General features: G+C 46.2%; 1 protein-coding gene across 1 annotated transcript in view; it reads left to right on the forward strand.

Moving 5' to 3' along the window:
* Positions 1-22,148, forward strand: part of LOC139262013 (START domain-containing protein 10-like) — a 115,194-nt gene extending 93,046 nt beyond the window's left edge. Inside the window, exons 5-6 of the mRNA XM_070877179.1 lie at positions 20,823-20,875; positions 21,878-22,148. Coding sequence (XP_070733280.1) covers positions 20,823-20,875; positions 21,878-22,108 — 284 coding nt within the window. The 3' untranslated portion in view covers positions 22,109-22,148. The remainder of the gene's footprint in view (positions 1-20,822; positions 20,876-21,877) is intronic.
* Positions 22,149-22,580: the final 432 nt, after the last annotated feature.

A 22,580-nucleotide genomic window follows, 5' to 3' on the forward strand; every position in this document is an offset into this window, starting at 1 on the left:
GGGAACTGGGGATCCTTGTACATGAAACGCAACAAGTTAGCATGCAGGTACAGCAACTAATCAGGAAGGCAAATGGAATGTTGGATGTTATTGCAAGGGGGCTAGGGTATAAAAGTAGGGAAGTCCTGCTACAACTACAGGGCATAGGTAAGACCACACCTGGAGTACTGCATACAGTTTTGGTCTCCGTATTTAAAGAAGGATATACTTGCTTTGGAGGCAGTTCAGAAAAGATTCACGAGTTGATTCCTAAGATGAAGGGGTTGTCATATGAAGAAAGATTGAGCAGGTTGGGCCTGTACTCATTGGAGTTTAGAAGAATTAGAGGTGATCTTATTGAAACGTATAAGATTCTGAGGGGGCTTGACAGGGTAGATGCAGAGAGAATGTTTCCCCTCATGGGGGAATCTAGAACTAGGGGGTATAGTTTCAGAATAAGGGGTCACCCATTAAAACAGAAAAGAGGAGGAACTTCTTCTCTGAGGGTCGTGAATCTTTGGAATTCTCTACCCCAGAGACCTGTGGAGGCTGGATCTTTGAATATATTTCAAAGGTGGAGATAGACAGATTTTGAATGACAAGGGAGTCAAGGGTTATGGGGAGCGGGCAGGGAAGTGGAGCTGAGTCCAGGATCAGAACAGCCATGATCTTATTGAATGGCGGAGCAAGTTCGAGGGGTGAAATGCTACACATGCTCCTATTTCTTATGCTCTAAGCGAGAGAGAACACGATTGGGGTTCCTTTTTTATATCTTAAGTCCATTTTCTCCTCGCATAAGTTGGTAAAGTTCCAGGATTGGGTCTTAGTTTCAGGGCAGTTCTTTCATTGGCTTTCCTCACGCATGTGACTGTCTGAAGAAACTAGTGCCATTTCTTGATCAGGTTAATCATTTTTACCGCAATACCTTTTAATGGTTCTGATAGTCTGATGAGTTTCGATGAGTTTGTTTATCCCGGATAAATATGAGATTATCCACTTTGGTGGAAAAACACGAAGGCAGAATATTATCTGAATGATGGCAGATTATTAAAAGGGGAGGTGCAACTATACCTGGGTGTCATGGTACATCGGTCATTGAAAGTTGGCATGCAGGTACAGCAGGCGGTGAAGGCGGCAAATGGCATGTTGGCCTTCATAGCTAGAGGATTTGAGAATAGGAGCAGGGAGGTCTTACTGCAGTTGTACAGAGCCTTGGTGAGGCCACACCTGGAATATTGTGTCTCCTAATCTGAGGAAGGACGTTCTTGCTATTGAGGGAGTGCAGCGAAGGTTCACCAGATTGATTCCCAGGATGGCAGGACTGATATATGAGGAGAGACTGGATCAACTGGGCTTGTATGCACTGGAGTTTAGAAGAATGAGAGGGGATCTCATAGAAACTTATAAAATTCTGACAGGATTGGACAGGTTAGATGCAGAACGAATGTTCCCGTTGCTGGGGAGTTCCAGAACTAGGGGTCACAGTCTAAGAATAAAGGGTAAGCCATTTAGGACCGAAATGAGGAGAAACTTCTTCACTCAGAGAGTGGTTAACCTGTGGAATTCTCTACCGCAGAATGTTGATGAGGCCAGTTCATTAGATATATTCTAAAGGGAGTTAGATATGGTCCTTATGGCCAAAGGGATCAAGGAGTATGGAGAGAAAGCAGGAAAGGGGTACTGAGGTTGAATGATCTTATTGAATGGCGGTGTGGGCTCGAAGGGCCAAATGGCCTGCTCCTGCACCTAATTCCTATGTATTCACTAGAGTTTAGAAGGATGAGAGGGGATCTCATAGAAACATATAAAATTCTGACAGGTATGGACAGGTTAGATGCAGGAAGAATGTTCCCGACGTTGGGGAAGTCCAGAACCAGGGGACACAGTCTAAGGATAAGGGGTAAGCCATTTAGGACCGAGATGAGGAGAAACTTCTTCCTTCAGAGAGTTGTCAACCTGTGGAATTCTCTACCGCAGAGAGTTGCTGATGCCAGTTCATTGGATATATTCAAGAGGGAGTTTGATATGCCCCTTATGGTTAAAGAGATCAAGGGGTATGGAGAGAAAGCAGGAAAGGGGTACTGAGGTGATGATTATCCATGATCTTATTGAATGGTGGTGCAGGCTCGAAGGGCAGAATGGCCTACTCCTGCATCTATTTTCTATGTTTCTAAGTCATGCTATCTTTTGTTTCTTAAGCTCCATCCACCCAGAGGAGATTTAAACCTGATGTTTTATCTCTATTAAGAGACTTTTGTATCATTTCCTTTAATGATAGCTCTTCAGTTCAAACTGCAGCCCGCCTGTGTAATCTGCACTTTCGACATTTATACATACACACCAAATTCATCTCTAAGGGAACGTTGCCCAGATGCAACGCTTTATTACTGAACAAAGGCAAAAATACTTTGTTTGAATGTTGAGACTTGGAAAAGAAAGACTTGCATTTATATAGCGTCTTCCATGACCTGAGGAAGTCCCAAAGAGATTTACAACCAATGAAGTATTTTTGAAGTGTAGTCACTGTTGTAATGTAGGAAACGCGGCAGCCAATTTGCTCACAGCAATGTGATAATGACTAAATTGTCTGTTTTTGTGATGCTGATTGAGGGATAAATATTGGCCAAGACACCGGGGCTAACTCCCCTGCTCATCTTCGAAATAGTGCCGCGGGATCTTTTATCTCCACCTGAGAGAGCGGATGGGGCCTCGGTTTAACATCTCGTCTGAAAGACGGCACCTCTGACAGTGCAGCACTCCCTCAGTACTTGGGGTGTATGATATAATTATAATTAGGAAGTGATTTGGCAACTTTTGTACAGAGTAGCAATCGCAAAAGGGTCTTCACACATACGATATATATATTCAGTTTATAGCAGGCATGATGTCTCAGAAGCTGTGTAGATGTAAGACATTGGCCCCGATGTTTGGGGGTGGGGAGGCAGCACGGTTGTATGTCATCGGCTGAGAAACACAGAAATGCCAGAAACGTAGAGGTCCTGCCGAATTTAATGGGCCTGGAGATTGGAGTACGTGGGTGGGGAGGGATTGGTTAAAGAAATTGCAGCAGGTTTGCTCGAGGAACCGGGGGAAGCACTCCTCCTCCTCCTGGCCTACAAGCAGTGCTGGAAAAGCATTTACCTGCTGAATATGCCAACTTGCACCTCCCTTCAACTGCCAGGTTTCCCGAGCCCAGGGAAACCCAGCCCACAGCCATTAAATGGCTGTCAAAATCGCACGATAAGACCCTCATTAACATATTAAAACCTCGTACCCAGCTCCCCAGAGTAGGTTACTCTGACAACCCCAACTGAAAGTAAGTGTGTTCGTGGCGAGTTGGGGTCAGGTATCATATTTGGGGTCAAGCCTCTCCTGCCCATCGTGGGAGGAGGGGGTTAAAATCTCCGCCCCCCTGCCCCCCTTGCTTCTGCTTCATGTTCTTTCAATATCTTTATACTAATCTTTAGTTTGCAATTTTTTAAATCTTTTAATAGTCCTGGGAATCGCCTTGGGACTTTTTACTATGTTAAAGGAAACTATATAAATATAGGCTGTTGTTGCAAGACAAGAAGGCCTTTGATATATTATATGCAGACCAAAAGACTTTTGTCAATGGCAATGTCAATGACCAACCTGACTTATTGGATAAACCACAGAACATTCAGCAAAAACAATGCATTTCCAGGGTACAAATGGCCCAATATAAGCCACCACATACGAAACAGTAGATACTGCCAACTTAAAAAGCTGATCATTGGCTTGTATAGGTGTTAAAGGGGAGATTTAATAAAGGTGTTCAAAAGTATGAGGGGTTTTGATAGTAAATAAAGGAGAAACTCTTTCCACTGGTCGGAGCGTCAGAAACCAGAGAACACATTTAAGATAATTGGAAAAAGAACCATGTGGGAGAGGAGGAGAATTTCTTTTATACAGCGAGTTGTGTTGAACTGGAATGCAACTGCCTCCCAGGGTGGTGGAAGTAGACTGAATAGTCACTTTCTAAAGGGAATTGGATATGTATTTGAAAATGAAAAATTTTGCAGAGCTATGGGGAAAGAGGTGGGAGTGGGACTAATTGGATTGCTCTTTCAAAGAGCTGGCGCAGGCTTGTGGGCCAAATAATCTTCTGTGCTGTTTGATTCTATGATTCTGTGTTGATCTCCAAGAACAGATCTTCCAGCAATCCTAAATAATTTAAGCTCTTTACCCCTTTCAAGGTATCTAGCCTGAAAATCATAGGCTGGGAGAGCACAGAGGCTCAGGCGATGGTGAAACTGCATGCTTCCTCTGGACTTCTGTTTAGGACCATAATACTCGTGTTGTGCTGTCGTACTGAGTGAGTGTCACACGGGCCCGCACGGAACTTGAGTACCATCACAGAGAGGATCGGGTAATGAAAGTACCGCTAGAGTTGTTATGTCAAGCAGCACTTTGACACTTTATAATCTCTTTTGCATTCTTGGGAATGAAAGAACAGATTGTAGTCCCAGACAGTGCTCCCAAGTAAGCATGTATCTCACTTCACTCTGCATTGCTATCACTTCCACTGCCAGATACCAACACATCTACACAGACTCCAGATGTTGTAGATAATGAGGCTCAGAAGGAAGCACAGTCTAAGTCATAAGAACATAACATAAGAAATAGGAGCAGGAGTAGGCCATTTGGCCCCTCGAGCCTGCTCTGCCATTTAATAAGATCATGGCTGATCTGATCATGGACTCAGCTCCACCTCCTTGCCCGCTCCCCATAACCCTTCACTCCCTTATCGCTCAAAAATCTCTCTATCTCCGCCTTAAATATATTCAATGACCCAGCCTCCACAGCTCTCTGAGGCAGCGAATTCCACAGATTCACAACCCTCTGTGAGAAGAAATTCCTCCTCATCTCAGTTTTAAATGGGCGGCTCCTTATTCTAAGACTATGCCCCCTAATCACAGTGTATAGTGTTGGCTGTGTATGCTCAAGCACTTGTTGGCTAGAGGTCCAACATCGCTTCCTGTCTTAACAGGAATTATCCTTAAATCAACATAACAAAAACAGATTATCTGGTCATTGTCACATTGCTGTTTGTGGGAGCTTGCTGTGCGCAAATTGGCTGCTGCGTTTCCCATGTTACAACAGTGATTACACTTCAAGAAGTACTTAATTGGCTGTAAAGTGCTTTGAGATGTCCGGTGGCCGTGAAAGTTGCGATATAAATGTAAGTCAGTCTGTCTTTCTCTCCTTTCTTTCTCTCTGTCTGTCTGTCTGTCTGTCTGTCTGTCTGTCTGTCTGTCTGTCTGTCTGTCTCTCTCTCTCTCTCTCTCTCTCTCTCTCACTCTCTCTTCCCCCCTTTTCTTCTTTCTCTCGTTCTTGTTTCTATCTTTCTTTCTATCTTCACCTTTCTTTCTTCCTTTCTCTTTCTCTCTTTCTTTCTCTTTCTCTCTTTCTTTCTCTTTCTCTCTTTTGTTTAAAAAGGGAGAAAGGGATAGACCGAATAATTTACAGGCCAGTCAGCCTAACCTCAGTGGTGGGAACATTATTCAAAAAATTCCTGAGGGACAGGATAAATCTTCTTTTGGAAAGACATGGATTAATCAAGGACAGACAGCACGGATTTGTTAAGGGAAGGTCGTGTCTGACTAACGATTGAATTTTTCGAGGAAGTGCCAGGAGGGTCGATGAGGGCATCCAAATGAAGATTTATCCTGCATTTGATATAGTGTATATGGATTTTTGCAAAGCTTTTGATAAGGTCCCACATGGCAGACTCGTAATGAAAGGAAAAGGCCATGGGACCCAGGGCAAAGTGGCAAGTTGGATCCAAAATTGGCTCAGAGGCAGGAAGCAAAGGTTAATGGTTGATGTTTGTTTTTATGACTGGAAGGCTGTATTCAGTGGGGTTCCACAGGGCTCAGCGCTGGGTCCCTTGCTTTTTGTGGTATATATCAATGACTTGGACTTGAATGTCGGGGGTATAATTAAGAAGTTTGCAGATGACACTAAAATAGGCTGTGTGGTTGATAATGAAGAAGAAAGCTGCAGATTGCAGGAAGATATCAATGTACTGGTCAGGTGGGCAGAACAGTGGCAAATGGAATTCAATCCGGATAAGTGTGAGGTAATGCATTTGGGGAGGTCTAACAAGGCAAGGGAATACACATTAAATGGTACAACACTGAAAAGTGTAGAGGAACAAAGGGACCTTGGAGTGCAGGTCCACATTTTCCTAAAGGTAGCAAGCCAAGCAGACAAGGTGGTTAAGAAAACATGGAATATTTGTCTTTATTAGTCGAGGCATGGAATACAAGAGCAACGAGGTTATGCTTGAACTGTATAAAACACTAGTTAGGTTGCAGCTGGAGTGCTGTGTGCAGTTCTGGTCACCACATTACAGAAAATATGTGATTGCACTGGAAAATGTGCAGAGGAGATTTACAAGAATGTTGCTTGAACTGGGGAATTTTGGCCATGAGGAAAGATTGGAGATGCTGAGTCTGTTTTATTTGGAACAGAGAAGGCTGAGGGGAGACCTGATTGAGGTGTTTAAAATTATGAGGGACCTGGATAGAGTTGATAGGAAGGACCTGTTTCCCTTGGCAGAGGGGCCAACAACCAGGGAACATAGATGTAAAGTAATTGGTGGGGAATTTCTTCACCCATAGGATAGTGGGGGTCTGAAACTCACTGTCTGAAAGGGTGGTGAAGGCCGAAATTCTCCCCATATTTAAAAACTACTTGGATGTGCACTTAAAGTGCCGTAACCTTCAGGGCTATGGACCGAGAGCTGGAAAGTGAGATTCGGCTGGATAGCTCTTGGTCGGCCACAATGGGCCGAAATGGCCTCCTTCCCTGCTGTAAATTTCTATGATTCTTTGATTCAAGATTCTTCCTCCCTCCCTTCCTTCCCTCCCTCCCTCCCTCCCTTTCTTCCTTCCTTCCTTCTGTCATGTATTCAACTATCATTGTAACTCATGTATAAGCTGACCTAAGTTGTACACCTTGAGAACATTGACCACAAGGGGGTGAACTTGTGGCAGACACTCCTAACCTGGACTTTCAGGTATAAAAGGGGAAGCTCCACCCACCTTCATCACTTGAGGTCTTGGTAATAAAGTTAACTGGTCACAGAGTGACCTTCTCTCAAGTATGGGCCTCGTGTGCATTTATACTATATAGGAAGGACATATCATTGGCGACGAGGATGGGATTTAAACCACGCGAGCATGGCCACTAGCAGCACAGAAGAGAGGTGCTGTGTTGGTGATGATTGGGATGACTTTATTGAGAGACTATAGCAAAGTTTTGTCACTAAGAAATAGATGGGACAAGATTCGGCCGACAAACGCAGGGCTCATCTCCTGACGGTTTGTGGATCGAGAACCTACTCCCTGATGAAAGACATTCTAGCGCCAGAGAAGCCGGTGGACAAGACGTTCGAAGAGCTCAGTAAGTTGATTGGGGAACACCTTAAACTGGCGAGCAGCATGCACATGTCGAGACACCAGTTTTACACGCACCGGCGGCGAGAAGGACAAAGTGTTCCAGACTTCGTGGCAGATCTCAGGTGACTGGCGAGCCTATGTAAGTTCCCAGATGCATGCAGAGCGGAGATGCTGCGAGACTTTTTTATTGCCGCCATCGGGCACGCTGGGTTTTCAAGAAACTGATTGAGACCAAAGACTTGACCTTGGAAGCGGCGGCTCTGATAGCCCAGACATTTATCTCAGGGGAGGAAGAGACCAGAATGATGTATGACAAAAATCTTGGCTCAAATGCGGCAAACGACCAGGGAGGCAACATTGTTAACGCGGCACACAGTTCTCGAGGCAGACAAGGGCAATCGGACATGCCCCTGCATGGAGTCGAACCCAAAGGGGGAATTCAACAGAGATAATGGCTAGCTAAACGACGATTCATGCCATCGCAATGGAAAATGCGGCCAGTAAAAGGGCCATCAAAACCTGTCATGGTGCGCTTAAGGACAGTTACAGAGACAGTCGGAGACGATCGATGGGTAATGGACCTTTTCTTTCCAACAACGGGGCCTCCAGCTCATGCTGGAGGTATGGAGGCAAACACCCAGCCAGAGCTTGCAGTTTTCAGCAATATATCTGCAGAACCTGTAACGTTAGCGGTCACTTGGCGCGTATGTGCCGGAAGCCTGCAGCCAGGTTGATGTACGAGGAGGATGGGCCCGATGTAAGCCCTACGAAGCCAAATGAATATTGGGGGAAATCGCTGGAAGCTGAAGTTCAGCAAGTTCATGTGGAGCACATATACAGTTCATATACCAAGATGCCACCGATAATGATGAAAGTGCTCCTCAATGGCATTCCAGTATTAATGGAGATAGACACGGGGGCCAGCCAGTCCCTGATGAGTATCAAACAGTTCAAAAGGTTGTGGGTGTCCAAGGCCAGGAGGCCAAAATTATTGCCGATTGACGCACAGCTACAGACTTATACAAAGGAGATCATTCCGGTGCTAGGCAGCGCCACGGTAGTCATGACCCACAAAGATTCGGAGAACAGACTGCCACTCTGGATTGTCTCGGGGGACGGTCCCGCACTACTGGGGAGGAGTTGGCTTGCTGTCATGAACTGGAAATGGGGCGATGTCAATGCAATTTCTTCTGTGGAGCGAGTATCATGCTCACAGGTCCTGGACAAATTTGACTCATTATTTCAACCCGACATCGGCACTTTCATGGGGGCCAAGGTAGTGATTCACATAAACCCGGACACCAGGCCAGTACACCACAAGGCCAGAGCGGTGCCGTACATGCTGCGGGAAAAGATAGAATGCGAATTGGACCGCCTGCTGAGGGAAGGCATCATCTCGCCAGTCGAATTCAGTGACTGGGTGAGCCCGATTGTGCCGGTGCTCAAGGCGGATTGGTCGGTCAGGATATGTGGTGATTACAAGGCCACCATCAATTGGGTGTCACTCCAAGACCAGTACCTGCTACCGAGAGCGAAGGACCTCTTTGCGACGCTATCCGATGGCAAACTTTTTTCAAAATTGGACCTGACCTCAGCTTACATGACTGAGGAGCTGGCGAGTGAGTCGAAGAACCTGACCACCATCACGACACACAAGGGGTTGTTTGAGTATAACAGATGTCTGTTCGGGATTTGTTCGGCCGCCGCGATCTTTCAGCGAAATGTGGAAAGCCTCGTCAAGTCGATTCCAAGGATGGTTGTTTTTCAAGACGACATCCTCATTACGGGTCGCAATATTGAAGAACACCTCCACAACCTGGAGGAGGTGCTACGCAGACTGGACCGGGAAGGCTGTGACTGAAAAAGGCGAAGTGCGTCTTCTTAGTTCCAGAGGTAGAATTCCTGGGGATGAGGGTAGCAGCAGACGGGATCAGCCCTACTGCGTCCAAAACGGAAGCGATCCAGAAAGCACCCAGACCCCGTAATACGACGGAGCTGCATTCGTTCCTGGGGCTCCTGAACTATTTTGGTAACTTTCTTCCCAAATTGAGCACGCTGCTAGAGCCACTACACGTGCTCCTACGCAAAGGTCGCAAATGGGTCTGGGGGGACAGCCAGGAAAGGGCTTTTGATAGAGCATGCAATTTGTTATGCTCCAACAAACTGTTAACATTATATGACCCGTGTAAGAAACTTGTTTTAACGTGCGATGCGTCGTCCTATGGGGCCAGGTGTGTGTGTTGCAGCATGTGAATGCCAATGGTCAGTTACAGCTAGTAGTTTGTGCCTCCAGAAGTCTGTCCCAGGCAGAAAGGGGCTACGGGATGGTACAAAGGAGGCGCTAGCATGTGTATATGCAGTAAAAAAAAATGCACCAGTACCTGTTTGGCAGGAAATTTGAGCTGGAGACAGATCACAAACCCCTAACATCCCTTTTGGCCGACAACAAGGCCACAAATGCGAATGCATCGGCCCGCATACAGAGGTGGGCACTCACGTTAGCCGCCAATGACTACACAATTCGGCACAGACCGGGCACTGAAAACTGCGCCGATGCACTCAGCAGGCTCCCACTACCCACCACTGAGGGGGCAACTGAGCATGATGCTGAGATGGTCATGGCTGTTGAAGCTTTCGAAAGCGAAGACTCACCTGTTACAGCTCGTCAGATTAAAGTCTGGACAAATAAAGACCCGCTGCTGTCTTTAGTTAAGAAATGTGTCCTGAATGGGGACTGGGCAGCCACATACGGGGCATGCCCTGAGGAATTTAAACCGTTTCGTAAGCGCAAGGATGAACTCTCGATTCAGGCCGATTGCCTACTGTGGGGAAACCGAGTAATCTTGCCCGAGATGGGCAGAGAGGTGTTTATCAGAGAATTCCACAATGAGCACCCGGGCATTGTCATGATGCAGACAATTGCCAGGTCACATGTTTGGTGGCCAGAGATAGATGCAGACCTCGAACTTTGTGTTCGCAGGTGCAACACGTGTGCTCAGCTGGGTAACGTACCCAGGGAAGCCCCCCTTAGCCCCTGGTCCTGGCCCGCCAAGCCATGGTCACGCATCCATGTGGACTATGCAGGTCCTTTCATGGGAAAAATGTTTTTGGTTGTAGTAGACGCCTACTCCAAATGGATTGAGTGTGCCATTTTAAATTCAAGCACACCCTCTGCCACGGTCGAAAGTCTACGGGCAATGTTCACCGCCCATGATCTACCGGATGTCTTGGTCAGCGACAATGGCCCATGCTTCACAAGCACTGAATTCCAGAACTTCATGGCAGGCAATGGAATCAACCATGTCAGAATGGCACCGTTCAAGCCGGCCTCAAACGGCCAGGCGGAACGAGCAGTGCAGATAATCAAACAGGGAATGCTCAGAATCCAAGGGGGTTCCCTACGAAGCCGCTTATCACGCCTCCTGTTGGCCAATAGATCCCAACCACACTCGCTCACAGGGCTACCACCAGCAGAGCTGCTAATGAAAAGGACGCTCAAAACCAGGTTATCCCTTATACACCCTACTATGAAAGAAATTGTTGAGAGCAGGCGTCAGTCACAATGTGACTACCATGACAGGAATGCGAGGGCGTGATGTATTGATGTCAATGACCCTATTTTATCCTTAATTACGCTGCAGGGCCCAAATGGCTTGCAGGCATTGTGATTGCCAAAGAGGGGAATAGGGTTTTGGTGGTTTAACTTACCAGTGGACAAATCTGCCACAAATACATGGATGAAACTAAAAGGAGGTTCAGCAACCCCATAGAAGAAGCAGAGGAAGAACACGACGTAGAGTTTACTCCACCACAGTGACCGAACACCGGAACCAAGTGAAGGAGAGCCCAGTCACTGTGGGCAGTCCGAACAGGCCTGAGGCACTGCAAACAGCAGACACTCAGGCCAGCGCCCAACAACCAGAGCCCGAACTCAGGCGCTCTACAAGGGAGCGTAAACCACCAGAGAGACTTAACTTGTGATCCCAATAAGACTTTTCGGGGGAGGTGATGTCATATATTCAACGATTATTGTAACCCATGTATAAGCTGACCTAAGTTGTACACCTTGAGAACATTGACCACAAGGGGGTGAACTTGTGGGAGTCACTCTTAACCTGGACTTTCAGCTATAAAAGGGGAAGCTCCACCCACCTTCATCACTTGAGGTCTTGGTAATAAAGGTAACTGGTCACAGAGTGACCTTCTCTCAAGTATGGGCCTCGTGTGCATTTATACTGTATAGTAAAGACATATCACCTTCCTTCCCTCCCTCCCGAGTGATTTAGATCTCACATGGCCTGCTTATAAATGAACACTTCTGTCCAAGCAGAATCATCTGCATGAATGCTAATTACACTGCAAGGTCTAGGAAGGAGTGTGGAGTATGTCGCTGTCTAGAACTGTAGTAATGGAAGAATGGTCGTCATATTCCAGTGCACCATGGAATGCATAGGAATTTCTGTGTCATCTGTGGTGGAGCCAAAGGTGGTGTAGGTAATGGGCAAAGTGGAAGTATCTCTCCGGATTGCTATGCAAGCCTTAGGCAGTAAACATCATATATAGTCCACTAGCACAAAGGGAAAGCACCTTCACAAAACACAACAACCACAATCACACACCACACAGTGAATGTAATAAATAAACGGCACTTGATTTCTATGTTGTGTTCAGTATTTAGGTGTGATTGGTTGGAATAAAGCAGCACAGCAATAGATGGTGCTTTTTGAGGAACTGAGTGGGAAAGGGTAGGTGATGTTTTTTGCGATATTAAATTGCAGTTGTGGATTTCAGTTTATAAACTGGGGCAGCTCTGACACATATTGGAAGGCATCTTGACCTCATGTCGAGGGGCTCAATTTTGGCCATTAAGTTGATTTTTCTGGCATAAATTAAAAAACGGCACTTTCCCCAATAAACTTGCTCCAGAGTAACTCAGTTAGATATGATTTTTTTTTAGTTGAGTTTTTTTTCTCAAAAGTGGGTGTTCCCAGCCACTTACGTCAGTTTTGACCATTTATGCCACTTTGGCCAGCTAAAATTTACTCCAAATCGACTTAGGTCAGCGTATGTGGCCAGCTCTGAAAAACCTTGCGGGCAGTTAAGAAATCGGCGCAGGTTAGTACATTTAAAGCACCAAGACTTACAAAGCACGAAACAAAGAACAAAAATAAGCATTCAGTAACAAATAAAAAATAAAAGGAAGCTGAGAGAACCTGCACCAAGACTTACAAAGCACTAAACAAAGCCCAAAAAGTAATAAGCAATTAATTAACAAATAAAAAGTAGAAGGAAGTGGAGAAGACCTGCACCTAAAGCACCAAGACTTGCAAAGCACTAAACACAGCACAAAAAATAATAAGCCTTCAATAAAAACTAAAGAACTGAAGTAAATAATTCAATTAACAAATAAAGAACTGAAGTAAATCCGACCTTCAACTAAACTCGGCAGCGGCCGGCCTGTGTGGGAGGCCACTCGGCCTGCATTAGGGGTGGCAAGACGCACACCGGGAGGCTCGGCTCAACGTGGCATCTGTGAACAGGGGAGAGAGGGAGAGGCTGAACGCGGCATCGGTGAAGGGGTGGGTGGGGGTGGGAAAGAGAGATCCAAAGTGGGCCTGCCCCGGCCGGTGCGGGAGACCATTCGGCCAGGGATAGGGGCGACGAGCATCGGGTTATCCCTTCGGCCAGGGATAGGGGAGGCAAGCATCGGGTTATCCCTTCGGCCAGGGATAAGGGCGACGAACATCGGGTTATCCCTTCGGCCAGAGATAGGGGAGGCAAGCATCGGGTTATCCCTTCGGCCAGGGATAGGGGCGACGAACATCGGGTTATCCCTTCGGCCAGAGATAGGGGAGGCAAGCATCGGGTTATCCCTTCGGCCAGAGATAGGGGAGGCAAGCATCGGGTTATCCCTTCGGCCAGGGATAGGGGCGACGAACATCGGGTCGTCCCTTCGGCCAGAGATAGGGGAGGCAAGCATCGGGTTATCCCTTCGGCCAGGGATAGGGGCGACGAACATCGGGTTATCCCTTCGGCCAGAGATAGGGGAGGCGAGCATTGGGTCCTGCTCACAGCCTGCAGGACGCATTGGGAGGGCGAGGAGCATGCGCGCAGACTCCACAGCGCATGCGGACAGCTGCTGGCACAGTTTTCGGTGCAGAGCTGTAGCTCAGCACCTCGCGCCGCCCCCCCACCCCCCCACTCCACTATATACGCTGCGCCAGGACCCGGGACACTTGGCCAGGATGGGGGACCATTTTTTCAGCGCCGTTTCCAGCGCACAATGTTGGCGCATCTCGAGTGAGTGTGCCAAAAAAAGGGGTCGTGGAAAATTGAGCCCTGGGTCCTTACAGTTTTGCTGATTCAGCAGCTAATCCCTTGTCTCTGCTCTGCCATGGCTCCACCAACTTGTTTATTGACTTCGACGTTGTGTTCGCCAATCAGGTCAAAGTTAAAGGCAAGAAATACTCATGAGATCCTGAGGAAGTTTAACAGTGAGGGTCCTTCGATCGGTTGTGCTATCTGAATTGCTGCTTTAATATCCCAATGGTATTACACAGGATATACGGCACAGAAACAGGCCATTCGGCCCAACCAGTCCATGCTGGCATTTATGCTCTACTCAAGCTTCCTCCCGTGTTTCCTCATCTAAATCTATCAGCATAACTCTCTATTCTCTTCTCCTTCGTATGCTTGTCTAGCCTCCCCTTAAATATTCACTTCAACCATTCCCTGTGATAGCAAGTTCCACATTCTCACCACTCTTTGGGTAAAAAAGTTTCTTCTGAATTCCCTATTGGATTTCTTGGTGACTATCTTATATTGGTGGCCTCTAGTTATGCTCTTCCCCACAAATTGAAACATTCCCTCTGTATCTACTCATCAAAACCATTCATAATTTTAAAGACCTCGATTAGGTCACGTCTCAGCCTTTTTTTTCAAGAGAAAAGAGACCCAGCCTTTTCATTGTTTCTTGATTTGTCAACCCTTTCATTTCTGGTATCATCCTTGTAAATCTTCTCTGCACCCATTCCAGTACCGTCTCTCTCCGTTTTATAATATGGTGACCAGAACTGTACGCAGTACTCCAAGTGTGCTCCAACCAAGGTTCGATACAGGTTTAGCACAACTTCCCTACTTTTCAATTCTATCTCTCTAGAAATCAACCCTCGTGCTTGGTTTGCTTTTTTTGTATGGCCTTGCTAACCTGTGAGGCAATTTTGAGTGATTTGTGTATTTGTACTCCGAGATCCTTTTCTCCTCTACCCCACCTAGACTCGCACCTTCTAAGTAATAAGTGACCTCCCTATTCTTCCTCCCAAATATAATACCTTACATTTACCTGTGTTGAATTTCATTTACCAGTGTGGCAGTCATCATTCTGGTGGTGGCACAAGCTTCTGACTGTGATTAGTGGTGAGGTATCGTGAATGTTATGCTCTGCCTTGTATGCTTACCTTAATTGTTGTCCTCCTCTTCTATCTTTGGCACCTATGCAACACTGAATCCAAGCGCATGATATTCAAGAACAAAATTCAGGTTCCAGCTCAAAACATAGAACTAGTCAGGCAAACGGGCTCCAGTCTATTATGGGAACTAGCAATACACCCTACGTGTGAATGAATAGTAGCCTTGGACTACACTGTAGCCTCCAGTATATCCGATAATATGGTTAACTACCCTAATATATGCAGTTATGTTCAGCCAAAGCCAGTCCAGCAGCATTATGTAGAATGCATTTAATTGCATTGTAACAATCTTTTACATCTGATCAATCATGCTCGGTGGTCACCAGCCACAGCAGTCATCAAGCACATTAAGGATTCATTTTTAGAGTGGAAGCAAGTCTTCCTCGATTTCGAGGGACTGCCTATGATGATGATGATACAGGTGCTGATGTTAACTTCTGAATTCGAAAGCTCAAAGTGAATCTTCTCCCTTCCGCTTAAGGTGCCATCCCTGTTCTCCTGCTGTAGTCTCCGTTTTAGTGTCAGCTGTGGCTCAGTGGGTAGCACAGTCGCCTCTAAATCAGAAAGTTGTGGGTTCAAGTCCCACTCCAGTGACTTGAGCACATGAATCAAGGCGGACACTCCAGTGCAGTGCTGAGGTGCCGTCTTTCAGATGAGACGTTAAAACCGAGGCCCCTGTCTGCTCTCTGAGGTGAACGTAAAAGATCTCAAGGCACGATTTTGAAGAAGAGCAGAGGAGTTATCCCTGCTGTCCTGTCCAATATTTATCCCTCAATCAACATAACAAAAAAAACAGATTATCTGATCATTATCACATTGCAGTTTGTGGGAGCTTGCTGTGTGCAAGTTGTCTGCCGCATTTCCCACATTATAGCAGTGACTACACTCCAAAAGTACTTCATTGGCTGTAAAAGAGCTGTAGAACACCTGTCTGGCCGTGAAAGACTGATTCCAGGGATGGCTGGGCTGTCATATGAGGAGAGACTGGATCAACTGGGCCTTTATTCACTGGAGTTTAGAAGGATGAGAGGGGATCTCATAGAAACATATAAGATTCTGACGGGACTGGTTAGATGCGGGAAGAATGATCCTGATTGAGAAAGAGGCATTAGTGTGTGTGTGTGTTCGGGGTAAAGATAAATGCATCAGTACCTGATGGGCCTCAAATTTGAGCTGGAAACCAATCACAAGCCCCTCATATCCCTATTCGCTGAAAACAAGGGGATAAATACTATTGCTTCAGCCGGCATACAAAGGTGGGCACTCGCGCTATCAGCGTATAATTATACCATCCGCCACAGGCCAGGCACCGAGAACTGTGTGGATACTCTCAGTCGGCTACCATTGCCCACCACGGGGGTGGAAATGGCGCAGCCTGCAAACTTGTTGATGGCGGCGCAGCCCGCAGACTTGTTGATGGTCATGGAAGCATTTGTAAATGATAAATCACCTGTCACGGCCCGCCAGATTAGGACTTGGACCAGCCAAGATCCTCCGCTGTCCCTAGTAAAAAACTGTGTACTGCATGGGAGCTGGGCCAGCATCCCCCTTGAAATGCAAGAGCCATTCCAGCGGCGAAAGGACGAGCTGTCAATTCAGGCAGACTGTCTGTTGTGGGGTAACCGCGTAGTGCTACCAAAAAGGGGCAGGGATATGTTCATCTCGGATCTCCACAGCATACATCCGGGTATAGTAATGATGAAAGCGATAGCCAGATCCCACGTGTGGTGGCCTGGTATCAACTCTGACTTAGAGTCCTGTGTACGGCAATGCAGCCCATGTGCTCAGTTGAGCAACGCGCCCAGAGAGGCACCACTAAGTTTGTGGTCCTGGCCCTCCAGACCATGGTCCAGGATCCATGTCGACTATGCGGGCCCGTTTCTCGGTAAAATGTTCCTGGTGGTGGTGGATGCTTTTTCAAAATGGATTGAATGTGAAATAATGTCTGGAAGCACCGCCACCATTGAAAGCCTGAGGGCCATGTTTGCCACCCACGGCCTGCCTGACATACTGGTCAGTGACAACGGGCCATGTTTCACCAGTGTCGAATTTAAAGAATTCATGTCCCGCAATGGGATCAAACATGTCACCTCGCCCCGTTTAAACCAGCCTCCAATGGGCAGACAGGGCGGGCGGTACAAATCATCAAACAGAGCCTTAAACAAGTCACAGAAGGCTCACTCCAAACCCGCCTGTCCCAAGTACTGCTCAGCTACCGCACGAGACCCCACTCGATCACAGGGGTGCCCCCGGCTGAGCTACTCATGAAAAGGACACTTAAAACCAGACTCTCGCTGGTTCACCCCAACCTGCATGATCAGGCAGAGAGCAGGCGGCAGCAACAAAATGTAAACGATGGTCGCGCCACTGTGTCACGGGAAATTGATCTGAATGACCCTGTGTATCTGCTAAACTATGGACATGGTCCCAAGTGGATCGCGGGCACGGTGATAGCTAAAGAAGCGAATAGGGTGTTTGTAGTCAAATTAGACAATGGACAAATTTGCAGAAAGCACCTGGACCAAACGAGGCTGCGGTTCACAGACTGCCCTGAACAACCCACAGCAGACACCACCTTTTTCGAGCCCACAACACACACCCAAAGGATCAATGACATGGCGTTGAAGCAGGAAATCAAAACCATCACGCCCAACAGCCCAGCAAGGCCAGGCTCACCTAGCAGCCCTGCAGGGCCAAAACATGCCAGCCCAGTGAGGGCACAGCCAACACATCAGAACAGACATTTGTACTGAGGCGGTCCACCAGGGAAAGAAAGGCTCCTGATCATATTGTAAATAGTTTTCACTTTGACTTTTTTGGGGGGGGGAGTGATGTTGTGTATCTGTAAAGCATGCACTCCCATGTTCCGCCACCACGGAACTCATCCCAGCATCCCTTGGCCTGTTCCTCACTCTGGAGTGTCTTATTAAAGACTGAGGTCACTGTTTCTTTAACCTCCCTGTGTGCAGCCTCATCTGTGTAAGGAACACAATATAATGCTTTTCTGCTTCTGTGCACTCCAGGATGGGATTGCCCAACTATTCATTTTAATATAAAATGAAGTGACCCATGTTATACTCTGTCTACTTTTTCTTAAAATGGCCAGTCTGAAGGCTTCAATCGCTGGAGGTTGAATGAGACTCGGCTTTACTTACCCCCGAGGCCTCAGTGAAACATGAGGATGGGTCGCAGTCTGAGCGGACAGACTGTCCAGGTCCGAGTTAATTAATTGTCGAGTTTGATTGGAAGTTTTATAAATATATAAATCGGAATTAAGAAGGGACCCGTGTGCATCGGCTTGAATCCCGAATTGCGTGCCGTCTCTAGTCATATTTCATTACTGGATCCATGCTTAGCGCACAAGCTGAATAAGTACAAATGTTGCTCTACAAGGATTCCTTTAAGGTCGCGACAGCATTAAACTTTATTATAAAATAAAGCCCTTCCTCTGTGTGTAGTGATAATGCTATGTGTCAGCACAGGACTATGTGTGGGGTGGGTTTAATGGTCGTGTGCAGCTGTACACGGGACAGAATCACAGTGCCGTTGCAGCGGGTTCTCCGTTAGATCCGTGTACAGATAATCGAGAGTTGCCTGTACTTGCATTTATATAGCGCCTTTAACTTAGGACACCATCCCCAGGCGTATAGGTTTTCATAATGTTTTACAAAACTGTTTATTATTTAAAGTAGCTGCAACCGTACTTCATCCTGCTCACTTTACTGTTTATTATCATTGCTATCATTGAAATTTAAAAACATGCTCACTAGGTGCACTAGATTGATTCCTGGGAGGAGAGGGCTGTCTGCTGATGAGAGATTGTGTAGAATGGGCCTATACTCTCTGGAATTTAGGAGAATGAGAGGTGATCTCATTGAAACATATAAGATTCTGAGGGGGATTGACAGAATAGATGCTGAAAGGTTTTTTCCCCCTGGCTGGAGTGTTTAGAACTAGGGGGCACAATCTCAGAATAAGGGGTCGGCCATTTAAGACAGAGATGAGGAGGAATTTCTTCACTCAGAGGATTGTGAATCTTTGGAATTCTTTGCCTCAGAGGGCTGTGGATGCTGAGTCTCTGAATATAATCAAGGCTGAGAATGATAGATTTTTGGAGTCATGGGGAATCAAGGGATATGGAGATCAGGCGGGAAAGTGGCGTTGAGGTCGATGATCAGTCATGATCTTGTTGAATGGCGGAACAGGTTCAAGGGGCCATAGGGCCTACTCCTGCTCCTATTTCTCATGTTTTGTTGACGGATGGTTTAAATTTGTGTTCTTTGATAGAATGAATTGGTGGTCGAGTTTCCATGCTGGTGGTTAAGTCTAGCAAAGAACAATGAACCTTTGGGATAATTGTTCAATCAGACATAAGTCATTTTTTTCATTATTAGCATTGCCCAACTGTTAGCATTCTGACTCCATTCCATTTTGCGGAATGAACTTCATTTCCATAGAGTTCTGATAGCTTCAATGATCTACCCACCTACTTCATGCCCGTTAATCAGGCATAACCAATTGGAAACTCTTCCCTACATTTAATAGTTTCTGTGCATGTACTCCTTTTGTTTCGACCCCATTTTTACAATGATACAGCACAGGAGGCCATTCGGCCCATTGTACCTGTGCCGGCTCTTTGGTAGAGCTCGGAAATTTACCACAGTCCCCTGCTCTTTCCCCATAGCACTGTTTAAAAAAAAACAAATATTCATGATTGAATATATAAGAACATAAGAACATAAGAAATAGGAGCAGGAGTTGGCCCCTTGAGCCTGCTCTGCCATTTGATACGATCTTGACTGATCCGATCATGGACTCAGCTCCACTTTCCTGCCACTTCCATATAACCCCTTATTCCCTTATCGGTTAAGATATATTGTGGTACACAACGTATCGCAATCGTGTGGGACAGGCTTGATGGACCGGATGGTCTTTACCTGTCCATCATTTTTCATATGTACGTATGAAAAGTTCTCATACAGAAATAAAAACTTGTCTGGCTAAATGAAAAGGTCCACAAATTGAGAAGGTGCAAAAAATATTTACAAGGATGATACCAGAATGAAGAGGTTATAACTATCAGAAAAGACTGAACAGGAGGGGAACTTTTCTCTTGAAAAGAGAAGGCTGAGAGGTGACCTGATAGATCTTTAAAATGATGAAGGGGTTCAATAGGATAGACATAGAAAAGATATTTCCACTTGTAGTGGATTCAAAAACTACGGGCCATGAATATAAGATTGTCACTAATAAATCCAATAGTGAATTCAGGAGAAATTTCTTCACGCAGTGAGTGGTAAGATTGTGGAACGGGCTACCACGAGGAGTAGTTCAGGCAAATAGAATAGATGCCATTAAGGGAAAGCTAGCTAAGCATGAGGGAGAGAAGAATACACGGTTATGCTGATAGGGTGAGATGAAGAGGGGCAGGAGGAGGCTCGTGTGGAACATAAACACCGCATAGACCAGTTGGGCCGAATGGCCTGTTTCTGTGCTGTAGACTTGATGTAACTCGATGTATTCTGAGGGGGAGAGTCAGGAACTGCAAGACAGTCAGCATGTAAAAGAGAAAGATAGAAGAGTCCTATCTGAATGGGTAACCTATAAAAGCTAAAGCGCTGGTGAAGTACCCTGTGAAAACATTCATCTGCCTTTGTCCTTCAGATACTGTCTAACCCGCTGTGCATTTCTATTTGATGTTCACAGTTAAATCAAAGTCCGGGGAAAGCGTACAGACTTTAATTGCATTTTCCAAACCGTTTCATTTCTAATTCAACCTTGCACTTTTATGTCGCCAGCAGAAATCAATTTCCATTTGCGACACGGGTACGTAGGAGGATTTGACCATTTGCCGCAGATTGGAAGCATTACGGGCAGCGAGATGTCACTGGGTGATTACATTACCCTTCCTGTGTTTCTATTAAATTGTTCTCTTTATATTTTACAGGGTCGTTACCAAAATGGGTTGTGAATAGAGTTTCCCAATTTGTAGCTCCCAAGGTAAGGAACGAGCACTGCCCACCATGCAAACTTGGAGCTGTTCATGGTGATTCCACCTGTTGAGTTGTTCTGGAGACAATGAGATATTTGTTAGCAAAAAACTGGTAACCTTCTCTTAAAATAGCCCAGAAGGGTATACTGGTTTGCCCCAGTGCCATCAACTGAAAACCAAACAGTGCCCCCTTTTAAGGGGCACAAACTAATAAAAAACTTAATCACCAAGCTAAAGGAAACCTATAAACACCAACTTGCATTTACATAGTGCCTTCATCATATTAAAGTGTCACAAGGCACTTCAAAGGAGCGATATCAAACAAATTTGACACCGAGCCACATAAGGAGATAGATTACCAACAGCTTGGTCAAAGAGGTCAGTTTTCAGGAGTGTCTTAAAGGAGGATAGAGAGGTAGGCAGACAGAGAGATGTGAAGGCGGGAATTCTAGTGCTTAAGGCCTAGGCAGCTGAAGGCATGGCCGCCAATGGTGGAGCGGTTAAAATTGGGGATTCACAAGCGGCTAGAATAAAACTTAAATAATAATGTTATTTCTATTATCGACTGCGCACTTCCGTCCCTGCCTTGCCCATCGGACTCGGAAGGTCTCAAGCGTACCGGTGGACACTGCGTCCTCCCTCTCCAGGGCCACCTGGGTGTGGACCAGACTGCAGAAGAGAGGCAGGCAGCGAGAGCAACCACTCTCATGGGCCACGTCTGACCTGGACCTGTAGAGGGTCACTTTGGCCAGGCCCAGCGGCAGACCCACGAGGGGGATCCTCTGACCTGCCAGTCCCCCTCCGCAAAGGATGGCTAGTGATCAAGAGCTTGGGACTGAAGTGCAACCATAAATTCAGGAGCAGCCCCTTAAAATAGTGGAAGAGGGGCAGAAAATCAGTGTCAAAGTTTCCTCCTGCAGTTAGTTTAAGTGTTTTCAATCTTAACAAAGTGGCCGATCGTGTCCTGCATAACTGCCTGATGCAGGGTACTTTCTTTCTGTTTCATTCAGGCTATGAAGCGGATTTACAAAGCCTGTTTGAAGTATCCCGAGTGGAAGCAGAAACACAACCCACACTTCAAGCCCTGGGTCTACCCGGAGCAGAACACGCTGCCCAGTGTCAGCCTTTCGGAACTATCGCTGCAGCACGCTGCCTCGCTGGAGAACATTGACGAGAGCAGCCTGTCGGAGGAGAAAGTCCACATCAGCGATGAGGAGGATAGCTACTCCAAGGAATCATAACAGACACATGAGGGCAGGGGATTAAAAAAAAGAGAGAGAGGAGAGATAGGATTATTTCATAGAATTTGAAGACTCAGTATCCCTTTTACACTCAGTAGCACTACCTAAACCAAGCAGCAATTCAAATTCAGATAACACAAGCCTTACGGTTTATAAACAGTTCTGCAGAATCTTGATGTACTCAAGCTGAAACATTACAGTTAGGACCAAGAGAGGCCAATTGACACTGAAATGGTTTGAATGGGTAGCAACTTGGAAAGGGTTCTGGTTACATTTTACAGCTCAGGTTCCTCAAATGGCAGTGGACTTCATACATGTTGCAACAATGACCTATAATCCAGACGGTATTAGCACAGATATTGTATGCAGATGGATTAGCATGTGGTTTTGCTGTGGTTTTTTGTTGTGTTTATCATTATTCCATTTTTAACTCATTCACCACAAAAGAAGCCATTTGATGTCATTCCCACTG

This window comes from Pristiophorus japonicus, chromosome 4, assembly GCF_044704955.1.
Source record: "Pristiophorus japonicus isolate sPriJap1 chromosome 4, sPriJap1.hap1, whole genome shotgun sequence".
In the NCBI taxonomy this organism is placed as follows: Eukaryota; Metazoa; Chordata; class Chondrichthyes; family Pristiophoridae; genus Pristiophorus; species Pristiophorus japonicus.